Below are 15,802 nucleotides of genomic sequence, written 5' to 3' on the forward strand. Positions count from 1 at the left end.
GCAAACATTAATTTCCCATAGGAAACCATTAAAGTGAGAATAATCCGTTCCCAGGTCCCCAAAAAATATAATTTTCTGCTTTCTAATTTTCTAAGCCTTAAAACTACACAAAATATACATTATTTTATGTATAATAAATGTGCTTTGGTATTGTAATTAAAGAAATCAATAGTACTGCAATCTTCTAACAAACAGTATAAAATGTAATGGTGTAAATGTAGTTACAGATTGTGCCTGAACAAGTCAAAAGAAAGAGGATGGACGTGGATGTGATCACACCTCTCCACTGTTATACTCTATTTCAAAATGGCTACTCCACAACTTTTTGAGTGGTTTTAACTATTTACACCACTAGGAGCACTGTGCTGCACTGTAACGCAATGACAGTGGGGGCTTGGCTTACGAACTTAATTGGTTAAAGTGTGTAAGGCGAAAAGTGTGTATCCCCAAAATTAATTTCCCATAGGAAACCATTAAAATGAGAATAATCCGTTGCCAGGTCTCCATAAAATATAATTTACAACTAAATAAGCCTTAAAACTACACACGATATACCTTATTCTATGTATAATAAATGTGCTATTGTATTGTAATAAAAGAAATACACTGCACTGTATAATAAAGTCACTTTATTTACATTTGTGATGGTCGTTGATGGCTCTTAATTGACACCTGTTTACAAAACTGAGGCATCACATTATCATTCATCATGTTGATGATTCTCATAGCCACAGTCTTTTCTGGATGGAACTGTTCAATAAAAGCCTGCATATCAACTCCTGAATGGCTTACTTCTGCTTGTCCTCTTGAAGGCAAATCAAATCCTCTGTGTTGAGGATCTCATTATGGTCAGCAACAAGCTCCTCTATGTCATCTGCATCCACTTCGAGTCCCGTAGGTGCTGGCAGAGATTTTATTACAACAAAAGACGCGAGTCCGATGATTCCACGGACCCGGAATAAAATGCGACAAAAGAAGGCGGGCAGGGGCGATCCGTCCAGCCTATCAAGCTAGGCAAAATAAAATGGCACACTCGCGGAAAGGCACAAACTTGCGCGATCGCGGCTAACAATCACCTCTGGCGAAGCAAACTCTTGGGCTGGCAAGTCCAAGACACTGGCGAGGCGCGAGGCGTCGTAATCATGTCACTGGTTAGGTGACAGTGACTCGTTGAAATGTCCAAGTATCGGTGATTAGTGGATCAACACGCACTCCTTGTTTGTGTTTCTCAATGATCTCCTTCTTCTCCTCTACTGTAATTTTGTTTTGTGTCTTCTTCGGCTGGCGGAGGTCGGGAGTGGTGGCCCCAGCTGTCAACTCGCACGTGACAATTTCAGTGTCATTAGTCACGTGCAAAAGCATCGAGAAAATAACGCCTTTGTGTAAAGCTTTTTGCGAAGGATGGTAGCAATGGTGGACTTAGCCGGTACCGGGCTCTTCATTTGTAGAATTGTAATAGAAAGTTACTCTCAGGGAAGTGACACACAGCGTGGGAAATGTGTCAGGCTGAGATTCACATGACAGCCGTGGTGCGCACACGTGATGCCACAAACGCACACCTCGTTCGTGTTTCTCAATGATCTCCTTCTCCTCGACGGTAATTTTGTTTTGTGTCTTCTTCGGCTGGTGGGGTCTTTTTCGGACGCATAACGGCAAAAGTATTGTTGAAGACAATCGACGTGTCTCTCTCTCTCTCTCTCTCTCTGGAAAGGCAGGTTGCCTTTTGACGATATCCGAGTGAAGTTGCTGTGCTTTCTCTGCAATAATTTTACCTAGTTCCCCATTCCTGACTGAACTATTTTAGTCAGCAATATATCAAGAACTGCCGATGTAAAGTAAGAGTGCTCTGGTACACCTAAAGGATATTTATTTCTTTTGCACATACAAATGACAGGTAAAAAAAATAAAATGCAATAATAAAATGTTTTTTAAATTGTTGCAGAGATGTCTCCATTGTTCTGACAAAGTACATACTAAATTGTTCTGCATGCTTCTTTTTTTATAACTGATGGCATCAATCAATCTGTCCCAAAACATCCATACATTTTCAGTAATGGATTTCCCCTATTCTAGCACTGACCGACTTTCTCAACAATTTAGTAAATTGTAATCTAAAAACATGAAGACAATGGTTTATATGTCGTTGTCAATATTTAACTGACACAGCACAAAGACTAGTTGGTCATGCTCAAATTAAATAACTTTTTCATTTTACAATCGTTTTGAATGTAATATCTGTTTATGCAGAGGTGGCAAATCTCGGTCCAGAAATGAAAACCCATGCCACAGTTTCAGTTCAGCCAACAGCTAGCCTTTACTCTACAGGAGTCTTGCATAACTGCCATTTGAGCAGAAGAAAGTGTAGATAGCGCCACAATGTGGCAGTTTTTAATATCTGGACCCAAATTTGCTATCCATTTAGTCAGAGGTGCATATGGTCACAAATACCACTGTGATGTTAACTACTTCTTCCAACTCAAGCTGAATTTAGTTTAAACCAAGGCACTTTCATGAACAACGCAAGGAAGTTGAAGTTACAAGTGATTATTTTTTGTATTTTTTGCAGTAGTTTTTGTTTGTTTGCTTCCTCCCTGCCACACCCTCCATTTCAAACAAATATTGCTAATGAAGCATTGCACATAGCTAGTTTGCTTTGGTGCCATATGGTTACTGGTCCCATGTACTAGATAATATTGCCCAGATCTGTTTGTTTTTTTTACCCATAGAAAATATGATTAGGGACATAAAACACTGCTTTTCTCCTCTTGCAATGTAGCTTCACTTGCATCTGCATTTTCTCTACATCTCTTCATGTATCAGGGAAGGTAAATCTGCATTTTCATACCGTAGAATAAAATTAAATGCGGTTTTGGTCACGAAAAGAATATCATTGGTGTCTATGTCTGGTCCTCAAGAATTCCTATCCATCCTTTTTCAGATGTCTCCCTCTACCAATTTGCCTTGGTCCAAAGATCAGAATAATTGGCAACTCTGCAAAGCTTGCTGATGAGTGGATCGTTAAAATCAAGTGTGTTGGAGGAAGGCGGTACCCAAATCACGCTGGAGAGGGGCTCTTGAGGACCAGACTTGGGCCCCCGTGATGCATAACCTTGCCGTATATACATTAAAAAAAAAAAAACGACAAGATGAAAAAATATAAAGTATGCCAACCAGAAAATAACTTGTGGAGCGTTTGCTGGTTATATTTTTATAAGAAGATAGAAGCCCTGTTCAAACTCAATAAAGACTATGAACTATTGCTTTAAGTATGAAAACGTATCAAACAGACACAGAAAGTCGAATTGAAAAGGCTGTTCATTGGGGATGTCAGATCTTGCTGTTCTCCAAGTGTGAGTCGATGTGTCTGATGAGGGCATCGTCCGGGTAACCAGTTGGGAAGGTCAGTTGACACAGAGGACAGCTCCGCACTGCACTCTCGTCTGACTCCATCCATAACTGCGAGAAGAGGAAGGTGTGGAGCCTCAAACTAAACTCATAATAATTGATCAAAGTTGGGTTCAAATTCGGGTATATCCATCAATGGGTTGGGTACACCCTCAACTGGTCGCCAGCCAATCGCAGGGCATACAGAGATGAATAACAATCTGCGCTCACACTCACACCGAGGAGCAATTTAGAGTTTCATTACAGCCTGGCATGCATGTTTAGATATTTTTTTTGGGCAGGGGGCGGTTGAGTGTTGGTGGGAGGACACCAGAGTACCTGGAGAAACCCCACGCAGGGAGAGGGAGAACATGTAAATTTCACACAGGGAGGCCAGAGCCGGGATTGAACCCTGCACCTCTACACTATGAGGTGAACCCATGAACCCACACATGTCAAAGTCAAGACCTGGAGGCCAAGTCTGGCTCGCCACATCATTTTTTTACAATTTTACATTTTACAAATCAAACTTTCAAAACTGAAATTCCATGAAGCTTGCTAAAGTCAGAAACAAAATTTGAAATTGTCCCATGCAAACCACAGTAACAATCATTATTTTTGACTTAAAACTAGCTATTCATTAATTTGTTGTGTGCTCTCTACACAGTATGTGCAGGGGATGAAACATTCTAATGGGTTCCCCAAATTCCCAATGGCCTCCGAGAGGAAACTGTAACTACAATGTGCCCCGTGGCAAAAAATGAGTGTGACACCCTTGCATTAGCTGGGATCAGCTCATCGCTCAACTTGGGTATAAAGTTTCCAATTCCCAACTTGCTTTGACTTCAACCTGACCATTTCTTGCTTCTTGCATGATAAGTGAGGTATTTGCAAGTCCTCTCCACGTTTTTAATAATATAATAATAATAATAATACATATCATTTATAAGCGCCTTTCAAAACTCTCAAGATCACTTTACAGGCACAGCATAAGTTTTTCTGTGGGTGAGCAACGGCAGCCACATACGCCAGTGTTCACTCAACCCGGAATAACTCAAATAGATAAAAAGCTAGTTAGCTAGCCATCTAATAGATAGCTAATAAATGGACGGCTCTTTAGCTTGCACGCTTGCTTTCTGCTGTCTCTCGCAGTATATTGATGCTAACATTAGCTTGGGGCTTGTCAAAGTGCCACTGACATTCGACTGTTTCATCGATGGTATTGTTTCATTGTAAATTAGAATCAGAAACTTTTCTCTCCACAAAGGTGAATCCTTCCGTCCATTCAACCAGAAGTGTACGATACGCGTCAGTTTTTTTACTCGTCGGGCTTATTTAAAAGAGGCGTTTGCCTGTTTTAACATGAACGGCCAGTATCATCCACTCAAAATTGCGCTTTCCACCAACTGCAGCCCAAACAGGAAATGAACAGCAAAAAAGCGACAATATGTATTTAGTTTTAGCCGCGAGCCAGATGCAATCATCAGAAGAGCCATATATTGCTTGCGGGCCATAGGTTCCCGACCCCTGTTCTAGGTATTTGATGTCTTCTTGTCGACCATCCACAGTGACCAGTGTTTCTGGTTTGTACTTACATTGATGGAGGGCCATGACTGAGCATGTTCAGCGTTCATGTAGGCAGGCAGATGGTGGTAGAGTGTGGTGGGGCCCTCGGGGGCTGAAAATGATGGAATTTGGCCAACTTTCTTCTGAGACAAGAACAAGGGGTGGTGAAGGGATTTTTCCCTTAGTGATAGGGGTCCAAGTGTTGGAGGAGGACTGGTGGCCGCTGAAACGTAGGTTCCTACATCCTGTAAAAAAAGGCCACCATCTTAATTCTTGCATGCTTTCATATCAAGATTTACTTGGAGTGATAATCACCTCGTCATCATCTGAGGAGTGTGGGGGTGCCACAAGTGGTGTGGGCTTCGGTCGGTCATCCATGTGACAGAAATGATGCACCTATATATGACGGGCAACAGAGAAGAACATGATTAATGATGGAGAGCATGAATTGAGTTTCTGGAACTGCCCTGCGCTTCAATTAAGGTTCTCAGCTACACCTCAGTAGTCAAAGGGAAGACCAGATCCACTGCACAATGATGAGGACTGCCGCTCAGACTGCTGCCCCCATTTCTCTCTAATCTGACTCTTCGATCCCCGCCAGCTCCATTAGCCGATGCGGGTCTAACCAGGCCCACCAGAGGGGTTTGAAGATGGGATTTGGATTGTCCATACGTATGTTGGTCCCCATACAGCGACCTGGGCCTGGGCAGGGTGGATACTGGGTCTCTCATGAGGCGAGGTGGGAGTCTCAGTATCGTTGATGGGTCAGACACCTTGCACAGACACAAAATGGAGAAAAAAAGTGTATTTACTTTTTCAGAGATGTCAGGTGTTAATTTACCTCTGAGTAACTCCGGCGTCCCTGGAACTTTTCGCGAAGATTGCTGCTGGTTGGCTGAAAGGAATAAGAAGCAGGACCATTGTGCAGCGGGGGCGGTGAAGAGCGCAGTCGTCTCTCAGGGGTGAGGGAAGTACACTGGGGGGATGTGGGAGAGAGACGCTGGGGAGCGGAGGGGTGACTGTCAACTGGGAAGAAGGAAAAATATACACTGTCAATAAGCCTCAGAATGTCGGTGTAAGTTCTCAGTCGTACAGGAGTTGTCCATCGATGAAAAGGTTTCTTCAGCTGTTCTTCTTTGAAGGTGTCGGACGTTTCGCTTCTCACCAAAGAGGCTTTGTCAGCAAACTAACATTTTGCTGGTAGCACTGGTCCTATATATATCCCTACTGTGCAATGTTATATTCCAGGGGTTTCTGAAAAACTACAAAGGATCCTATGGCAACACAAAATTCCTACTTATTTCAAACGATAAACACTTTAAAACAAAAATTGGTGCATCCAAAAGATAGGCTGCCAAATGTATGTATATATATATATATATATATATATATATATATATATATATATATATATATATATATATATTTTACACACAAAGACGAGTGTGTAAAAGTGATTGACAACTTTGTCAGACAAGTACAGGTTTGCTTGCAATGAAATGGTGGACATTTGGAACACATCCTGGGAAAGCCATCAATTGATTAAAAATTGACAGAAATAGCTGAAACTCTGGTGAATGGTCTTCCATAAACTGAATAATGTGTTTTCTCACTTTCCTTTTCATCATTTGTATTTATTGAAGTTTGTGTGCTCATTTTGTTCATTCAAATCTGGAAAACCTTCGCTTCTTTGAGTTGCAATTTAACAGTGATTTTCCACCCTTGACACTGTGATTAAAAAAAGACTACATTTTAGAGTTTATCCCATGTATCCTATATTATTTCCATAATGTAGCCATAAGGGGGCACACGCCAGTGTCTTATTGTGCCGGTCCCAAGCCCGGATAAATACAGAGAGTTGTGTCAGGAAGGGCATCCGACGTAAACATTTTTGCCAAAACAAATATGCGAATCAAACCTCTGAATCCCATACCGGATCGGTCGAGATCCGCGTTAACAACGGCCGCCATTGGTACGGTTGACCTTCAGGGTGCCAGTGGAAAATTGACTACTGTAGGTCGAAGAAGGAGAGGAGGGAGGTGTGCCCGGAGGAAAAGAGAAATGGAATGCCAAGACTATAGAACTAAGAGTAGGAACTTTGAATGTAGGAACAATGACAGGTAAAGGTCGAGAGCTGGTTGACATGATGCAGAGAAGGAAGGGAGACATACTGTGTGTCCAGGAGATCAGGTGGAAAGGGAGCAAGGCTAGAAGCTTAGGTTCAGGGTTTAAGTTGTTCTGTCATGGTGAAGACAGAAAGAGAAATGGAGTTGGGTTTATCTTAAAAGAGGAGTTTGTTAGGAATGTCTTAGAAGTAAAAAGAGTATCAGATAGAATGATGAGTCTGAAGCTAAAAATTGAAGGTGTGATGTTCAATGTTGTTTGTGGGTATTCCCACAAGTAGGATGTGAGCTGGCGGAGAAGGAGAAATTTTGGTTGGACTTTGATGAAGTCATACGGAACATCCCGAGAAGTGAGAGGGTTGTTGTTGGTGGAGACTTCAATTGACATGTTGGCGCAGGAAACAAAGATGATGAGGAGGTGATGGGCAGGTTTGGACTCCACATGAGGAACGCTGAAGGACAGATGGTGGTTGGTGGACCTTGCTAAGAGAATGGAAATGGCTATTGTGAATACTTTCTTTCAGAAGAGACCGGAACATAGGGTGACCTACAAGAGTGGAGGCAGAAGTACACAGGTAGACTACATTTTCTGTCAACGGCGCCATCTAAAGGAAATCAGTGACTGCAAAGCAGTGATTGGTGAGAGTGTAGCCAGACAGCATAGGTTGGTGGTGTGTAGGATGACGCTGGCAGTGAGGAAGATGAAGAAAGGTCGGGAAGTACTTGGTGTATCGAGTGGAAGAAAGGTAGATAAGGAGACTTGGTGGTGGAATGGGGAGGTGCAGGAGTGTATACAGAGAAAGAGGTTAGCAAAGAAGAAGTGGGACACTGAGAGGAAGGACGAGAGGAGACAGCAGTACAAGGAGATGCAGCGCACGGTTAAAGTAAAGGTGGCAAAGGCCAAACAAGAGGCCTATGGTGACTTGTATGCTCGGCTGGACAGCAAGGAAGGTGAGACTGATCTTTACAGGCTGACGACAAAGATGGTAAGGACCTGCAGCAGGTTCGGGTGATTAAGGATAGAAATGGCAATGTATTAACAGGTGCCATTAGTGTGATGGCAAGATGGAAAGAGTACTCTGAAGAATTGATGAATGAGGAAAATGAGAAGGAACAAAGAGTAGAAGACGTGACTGTTGTGGACCAAAACATAGCAAGCATTAGCAAGGATGAAGTGAGGAGGGCGCTGAAGAGGATGAAGGGGGAAAAGGCACTCGGGCCTGATGATTTGCCAATCGAGGTATGGAGTGTCTTGGAGAGGTGGCGGTGGTGTTCCTGACTGGGTTATTCAACAAGATCTTAGATGGTGAGCAGATGCCTGAAGAATGGAGACGAAGTGTACTTGTGCCCATTTTTAAGAACAAAGGCGATGCGCAGAGTTGTACTAACTAAAGAGGAATAAAGTTGATGAGGCATACAATGAAACTCTGGGAAAGAGTAGTTGAAGCTATACTAAGAGCAGAAGTGAACATTTGTGAGCAGCAGTATGGCTTCATGCCAAAAAAGAGTACGGCAGATGCAGTGTTTGCTTTAAGAATGCTGATAGAGTACAGAGAAGGTCAGAAGGAATTGCATTGTGTCTTTGTAGATCTGGAGAAAGCGTATGACAGGGTGCCCAGAGAAGAGCTGTGGCATTGCATGAGGAAGTCTGGAGTGACGGAAATGTATGTCAGAGCGGTGCAAGACATGTATCATGACTGTAAGACAGTTGTGAGGTGCGCTGTCGGTATGACTGAGGAATTCAAGGTGGAGGTGGGACTCCACCAGAGGTCAGCTCTGAGCCCCTTCTTGTTTGCTATGGTGATGGACAGGCTTACAGACGATATTAGACAAGAATCCCTTTGGACCATGATGTTTGCAGATTACATTGTGATCTGTAGCGAGAACAGGGAACAGGTGGTGGAGAAACTAGAGATGTGGAGATATGCCCTGGAAAGGAGAGGAATGAAGATCAGTCGCAGCAAGACGGAATATATGTGTGAATGAGAGGGATCCAATTGCAAGAGTGATGCTACAGGAAAAAGAGATAAAGAAGGTGGAGGATTTTAAGTACTTGGGGTCAACTGTCCAGAGCTATGGAGTGTGTGGAAAAGAGGTGAAGAAGCGTGTCCAGGCAGGCTGGAGCGTCTGGAGAAAAATATGAGGTGTGATGTGTGATAGAAGGCTTTCAGCTAGTATGAAAGGAAAAGTGTATAAGAGGATGCACAAAACCGGGATAGATGGAGGACATTGATTCGCTGTGGCGACCCCTGAGGGGAAAAGCCGAAAGGAAAAGAAGAAGATCCTATATTGTTTCCATCCATATTGCTCTACATTTCCTGAATGATAAGTGAAATTAAACCAAGGCTTGAGAAGTGCTCATCCATAAAATTCTTCACTTCTCCTTTCTCTGGAAAGCTACGGTAGACACCTACTAGGTTCCATTGTGATGTGACGCAGAAGGTCGCTTTGCTTGGCTGTCAGTTTTCGGACTTCACCCAACTCCTCTGTCAGCTCAGTGTAGGCCAATGCAAGGTTAACTCTGAAACACAATATGATGGTGGGCCCCGATATTTAGGTAAAATGATGATGAGGTAAAAAATACACATCTTACTGTTCATCCCCAGCTTTCTTGATCCATTCTACATCACAGTGCTCGCAGTATGGGGCCAACTCCTGTTTCAGAAAAATGTGAGCGAGAGGATTTTTAGGGTTAGTCATCACTTGAGATACACATTCTCCCTTGACATTTGGCAGGGTGAACTCTGTATTATTCTTATTCTTATTCTTATTCTTATTCTTATTCTTATAAGAATATAAGAAGAAAGGACGCTTTGATCCTCTCCTCTTTCATTTAGAACTGCTTGAAGTCACAAAGAGGGTGCAGCAAGTGCTGAAGAATGAATGACTCTCCGTGTCTTTGTGTTGTCATATTATTTGTTATTCATTTTTTTCTTTAGTTTTTTTTTTTTACTTCAAGATGGCGCTGGTAGAGTGGCTGCCTTTCCAGCAGCTCCTATATTTTTTTTTCTACTTCTTTCTTTCCTTTCCCTTTCATCCTTTGCTGATGTGACAATGTGAAATGGAAATTTCTCCACTGCGGTACATCCAATCCTATTATTATTATTATTATTATTATTATTATTATTATTATTATTATTATTATTATTATTATTATTATTATCATTATTTTCATTATTATTATTATTATTATTATTATTATTATTATTATTATTATTTTCTAAAACCATCCACAATTTAATGGATTGTGTAGTTGACAGTTTTGGAGGAAACTAATTTCAAATAGACCAAGTGTTCAAAATCTTGACCTGAGAAGATTCCTCGTACTTGAACCTTTGTTTACCCTTAACTATGTCCACAGATTTTATTCTCTCGAGGCACTTTGTTGCAGTCACTTTTTTTGGGATTTCTCTTCCATTCGCATCCCTTTTAATCAATGTTAAATAAGGGTGTGAAGTCAAACAAGACAAAGACGGGTAGAAACCAAAAGGCAAACGTCTGGTGCAACAGTGATTTCTAAACAAACACACCCCCTCTTCTCAGATCCATACATAAGCACATCCATTTTGAGTCCCATGTTTGCAGATGGATTACGCTAAAACCACACGGTTGAATTTTCAACAGTGCAACAAACATTGCCAATCAACTACTGCTTGCGCAAAATCTTCCTAGCACCCAGAAAACAAAGCTCACTCAAGGATTACAACACGCAGAAGTCACTGAATCTACAGTCATACACCTGGGTAGCCTTACTGCCAAAGCTGCTGATGTCGCTGTTTAGATTTTTGAATACACTGAACACAGAGGGGAAAAAACACAGACTGAACACTGTTGAGTCCGGTTATATATAATATTTTTTACTCACAACAGTGTCTGAAATAACGTCTGCCCGGACACCTGGGGCGTGCAACTTTTACGTCGGGCATACAACTTACAGAACGTCTCCGCCCGGGTGGCCGACAACTTTTTCAAGAAAAAAAAAAAGATTTTTTTTTTTTTTTTTTTCAAATCAAACGTTTGCTTTATTCCGATTTCAAAATCTTTGTTCGGTTTGGAAATTTTGGAATTTCGGTTTGTTTGGCCAGTGGTTCGGAATCAAGCCAAAACCTCAGCCCCAGAAGAAATATTCAAAAGAAGCTAACAAAATTTATGACGCTACAAAATCTAAGAGTACATTAAAAGCATCGTGGAAAGAGGACTTCACATGGCTTGTAGTAGACGACGCAACGCAAACATTGCATTGTGCAACATGCCGAAGAGTGTATGGACAAACGACAACTGGAGCAAAATCATCAGCAAGGGATATTTACCATAAATTAAGCATGGGAGCATTTGTGGTAGGTACATCAATTACTTAATTTTAAAGGACAACCGACACCAGTTTTTTGTTTCCTAACCGACATCAGAAAAACGTTTTTATAGAATCTAAAATACCCAAAACACGCAGGCTGATATTTTTAGTCAAATGCAAAACACCAATAAAAATGAGTTAAAGTGTCCCAAAACTACTTCAAAATAACCTCGGAGTTGGCGAGTTTCAGAAGGTCCCGCCCCCTTGTTTGTGACGTCACGCCAGGACGTCTTGCCTTGCTCTAGAATCAAAACAATGGCTTCAGATTCGGAGAAGATACTTTCTTGTCACTCATCCAGTTATGAATATGATTCAAATAGTTCTGAAGAGGAAAGCAGACATGTTTGCAATCGATTAAAGAAGTCATTCCGTATCAATTCGAGCCATCAGGACTCCAATGTAGCGTCCCAGAAAATGCACAAGATGGCACCCAAGCTTCGTTGGAAATGGGCTGATTTGTCTGCTGGGAATTTGTGTCAACTAGTATCAAATAGTAGTCTTGGTGCAACACACAATGATTCACCATCGCGTTATGTGTTTTCCTTCTAATTTCGCCATCAACACGGAGCAACACAAAGTTTTCAGACACAACAAAGTACCCGAAATGCACTGTGTGTCGCTTTCTTGGTCAGGGGCGTTCCTGACATCACGTCACGTCAGGAATTGTCACCAACTCGAAAAAAAGACTTCCTGAATATTCAGTGTGAGCCTTAAAAGGTAAAATATAGCTGTATGCGGTGGAATCTTTGTAAAATACGCTCAGTCAAACTCATTTGAAGTGATATTACAAATTATGGACACAACTTGTCAAGAGGTGTCGGTTGTCCTTTAAAGTGTTGTTCTGTTATATATTCTGATTATCAATCCTTAATACTGTGCAACAATGTTTTTTTTTTTTGCAATTAGTTGTCTTATTGTATTTCAAGTTGTGAAAAACGGGGCAGGCAACTTTATGGCTGGGCAGGCAACTTTTCAGAGTTGTGTGCCCCGGTGTCCGGTAACTTTTTGTCATGAGTTTCAGACACTGCTCATACATCTTCTACCTGAAAACACTTCATGAATTTCTAGACAACAATTCATAGCATTCAGTGATCGTAGTTATTCACATTCCTGGCTCACACCCCATTAAATGCTAAATGGTCTACCTCTTTGTGTCTATGTGTTTCTTGTAGCTTGGCTACTTCCTTCTGCAGTCTCTGAAGCTCAGCTCTCAACTCCTTCTCTCTCTGACACGCACCCTCAGCCTGATGAAGCGCTCCCTCCAACTCTGCCTCCAGACGCTGCAGCTTGAGGTCCGACAGCGCGTCCAAACTGCGAGAGCTCTGCAGCGTCGACGAGCGGCCCTCTTTCAACAGCACATGGACAAAAAGCTGGGGATGGATTACATTTCTTCGAATCGGTGGTGTTTCAAATTGGTTGTTCCATTCTGCCAGATAGGATTATGAAATTGTTGAGTGTTTGTAAAATTAATCGGACTTCTGATCTCCGGTTGAAAGTAGATTTCCAATTTCTTGTTTGTGTTACGGAAAGGGTACAAGGCCTCCATTTTAGATTGCTCAAAAACTGGCCTCCAATCCAAACCACATTATCGGAAGTACAATCGCCACATTTATCGATGCATCAATAAGTCACTGATTCAATACATTGAAAGACCTGCTGCATGTATGTTTGGAGCCCATTGAAGTTGCTCGTAAATCACCTCGAGGTACAACCAGGCTTGCAGGCGGTTGTCCTTGATGTGCGTCTTTGCTGTGTAGTTGAGCATTGAGTTTTTGCAGGGAAGTCTCTCGTTGTCTTAGAGCGGTCTCCAGACTGCAGATTCGCTCCATGTGCTGCTCTGCGAGAGTGGTCTAAAAAAGTCAAATAAGTAGAAATGGTCTTTGAACTTAGAAGTGTCACGATAAACAGCAGAGTTTGTATTGTGCTCATATATAGATATGTGTTTAACCATCTTGTCAAGATCTCTCTGGACATTGCTTTTCTCAAGGTGTATCTTCTCGTAGGCTTGAATGACATCCTCTAACTCCTCCTCCCTGTCTTTGCTCTTCTGAAGCTGAGGGCGACAGAGAAAAAGTAAGAGAGAGAGTTTCGAACGTTAACAAAAAAAGGGGGGCTCTCTCATGATGTTTTTCCAAGTGTACTCCTAAATGCCCTTGGAATGTTTGTATTTTTTGAATTCATCTTTGCCAAAGTATTCATGAGCTGTTTTTGGAGAAAGAAAAGTCAACCAATTGAAATGAAGAGATTTTATTTCAAGCACTCTCTCACTCATAAAATGCTTTCTTTTTCTTTTCAGGGACAAGGAATTATTCCAATATGCAAATATTTGAAGTGGGAGAAAGTCACTTCGGTGGAAGTTGCTCAAGTTATAAACTTGAAGTCTCAAGCAAGTCCCAAGTCGTTGTGGAAACAGATCAAGCAAGTCGAGTTGAGTCACCAACAAATTTTAGGCGAGTCTAGCCATTATTTGATTGAAGATTATCCTAATTCAAGTCAGAAACTCTTTCTCCGTCATGATATATAGTGTTGTAATACTACAATAGACATCAAATGAACACTGACAACTCCAAAAACGATACCAGAAACAACCGATGAAATAAATGCCAACACTTTAAATGAAAGCTTCATTGATTTTACATGTGGCTTGATTGAACCCAAACAGTTAATATGTACGTTCACCGAACCCTTCATGAGTGAAAAATAAGCCTTGAATAGTCCCACAATGGGGAAATCTGCAGCCAATACTGTCCAAGCGGGCGTGTCTAATTTACATGTTGAGTTGTGTGTGTGTCCGACCCTCCATGGCATGGCCATCAAACCCCTGAGACCGACCCCTGGTGTTCAATCAAACCCAGGTTCAGATCCACTTGTTTAAACCTATACCAGCTGAAACTCTAACCCACAGGTGCCAAATCTGGCCCGCCACATCATTTTATTCAACACGCGAAAGCAAATCAAACATGTACAATTCCATGATGCTCGCTAAAGTCCGAACCACAACCACAATAACAGTCATTACTACTTCAAATTTGAGAACTAGTTATTCATTAATTTGTGATCTGTGTTTGTGATTTGTGATCAGTAACGAGGAACAGGTGGCGGAGAAACTGGAGATCTGGAGATGTGGCAATATGCCCTGGAAAGGAGAGGAATGAAGATCAGTCGCAGCAAGACGGAATATATGTGTGAATGAGAGGGATCCAAGTACAAGAGTGATGCCCCAGGGAGAAGAGATAAAGAAGGTGGAGGATTTTAAGTACAGTGAGACCTCAACTTACGAACTTAATTGGATCCCAGACAGAGTGTGTAAGGTGAAAAGTGTGTATCTCAAAAAAAAATGTCCCATAGGAAACCATTAAAATGGGAATAATCCGTTCCAGGGTTTCCATAAAATATACTTTTCAACTAAATAAGCCTTAAAACTACACGCGACATACCTTATTCTATGTATAATAGAATAATAAAAATGTGCTATTGTATTGTAATGAAAGAAATACACTGCATTGTAATAAGTCACTTTATTTACATTTGTGATGGTCATTTATGGCTTGATGGAATGGCGTTGAAGGTCAAAGGGAATTGCTGTTTGGAAAGAGGCGCATTACATGAGGACTATAATAAAGAAATAAACTGTGCTGAAAAATAAAGTTTTATTTACCTTTTTGATTGTCGTTGATGGCTTATGGAAGGAGAGTCACCTTCCATAAGGACTGTTGGTAACTTAACCTCTGATGCTGTTCAGTCGTGTGCTTCCGCCGAAGATCACTCCGCCAGCCGTGGTGGGTGTGTATTATGAAAATAGTGCTTATTATAAGGTTTAATTTTCATAAATTTGACGTTTGTAAGACGAAAAGTTTGTAAGATAAGGTGTTTGTAAGTTGAGGTCTCACTGTACTTGGGGTCAACTGTCCAGAGCAATGGAGAGTGTGGAAAAGAGGTGAAGAAGCGTGTCCAGGCAGGCTGGAGAAAAATGTCAGGTGTGATGTGCGATAGAAGGGTTTCAGCTAGGATGAAAGGAAAAGTGTATAAAACATTGGTCAGACCAGCCATGTTGTTTGGACTGGAGACAGTGCCACTGACGAAAAGACTGGAAGCAGAGCTGGAGGTAGCAGAGCTGAAGATGTTGAGGTTTTCTTTGGGAGTGACCAGGTTGGATAGGATCAGGAATGAGTACATTAGAGGGACAACTCATATTAGAGGCGTTGGAGAGAAAGTCAGAGAGGCCAGACTGAGATGGTTTGGACATGTCCTGAGGAGAGAGAGCGACTATATCGGGAGAAGGATGCTGTGTCACGTTTTGCGATGTGGTGATGGCGGGTGCGGATCCCAAAAAGCAGGCAGGAGGGAGCAGGAGGTTGTTTGACAAAGTGTATTAAAA

The 15,802-nt window shown here is 41.7% G+C and overlaps 1 protein-coding gene across 5 annotated transcripts in view; it reads right to left on the minus strand.

Moving 5' to 3' along the window:
* Positions 1–420: 420 nt before the first annotated feature.
* Positions 421–15,802, minus strand: part of LOC148885968 (TANK-binding kinase 1-binding protein 1-like) — a 30,307-nt gene continuing 14,925 nt past the window's right edge. For 2 of the 5 annotated variants that reach the window (XM_089019312.1, XM_089019310.1), the window contains 10 exons: positions 13,373–13,477; positions 13,124–13,274; positions 12,570–12,769; positions 9,667–9,728; positions 9,488–9,594; positions 5,792–5,976; positions 5,448–5,723; positions 5,266–5,346; positions 4,980–5,195; positions 421–3,456 (listed from right to left, as the gene is read on the minus strand). In XM_089019312.1, the coding sequence (XP_088875438.1) occupies positions 3,328–3,456; positions 4,980–5,195; positions 5,266–5,346; positions 5,448–5,723; positions 5,792–5,976; positions 9,488–9,594; positions 9,667–9,728; positions 12,570–12,769; positions 13,124–13,274; positions 13,373–13,477 (1,512 nt within the window). In that variant the 3' untranslated portion in view covers positions 421–3,327. The remainder of the gene's footprint in view (positions 3,457–4,979; positions 5,196–5,265; positions 5,347–5,447; positions 5,724–5,791; positions 5,977–9,487; positions 9,595–9,666; positions 9,729–12,569; positions 12,770–13,123; positions 13,275–13,372; positions 13,478–15,802) is intronic. The other 3 variants (XM_089019314.1, XM_089019311.1, XM_089019309.1) reach the window with 2 other exon arrangements.

This window comes from Hippocampus bargibanti, linkage group LG17 (assembly GCF_051943395.1).
Source record: "Hippocampus bargibanti isolate YZ-2025 linkage group LG17, ASM5194339v1, whole genome shotgun sequence".
Lineage (NCBI taxonomy): Eukaryota > Metazoa > Chordata > Actinopteri > Syngnathiformes > Syngnathidae > Hippocampus > Hippocampus bargibanti.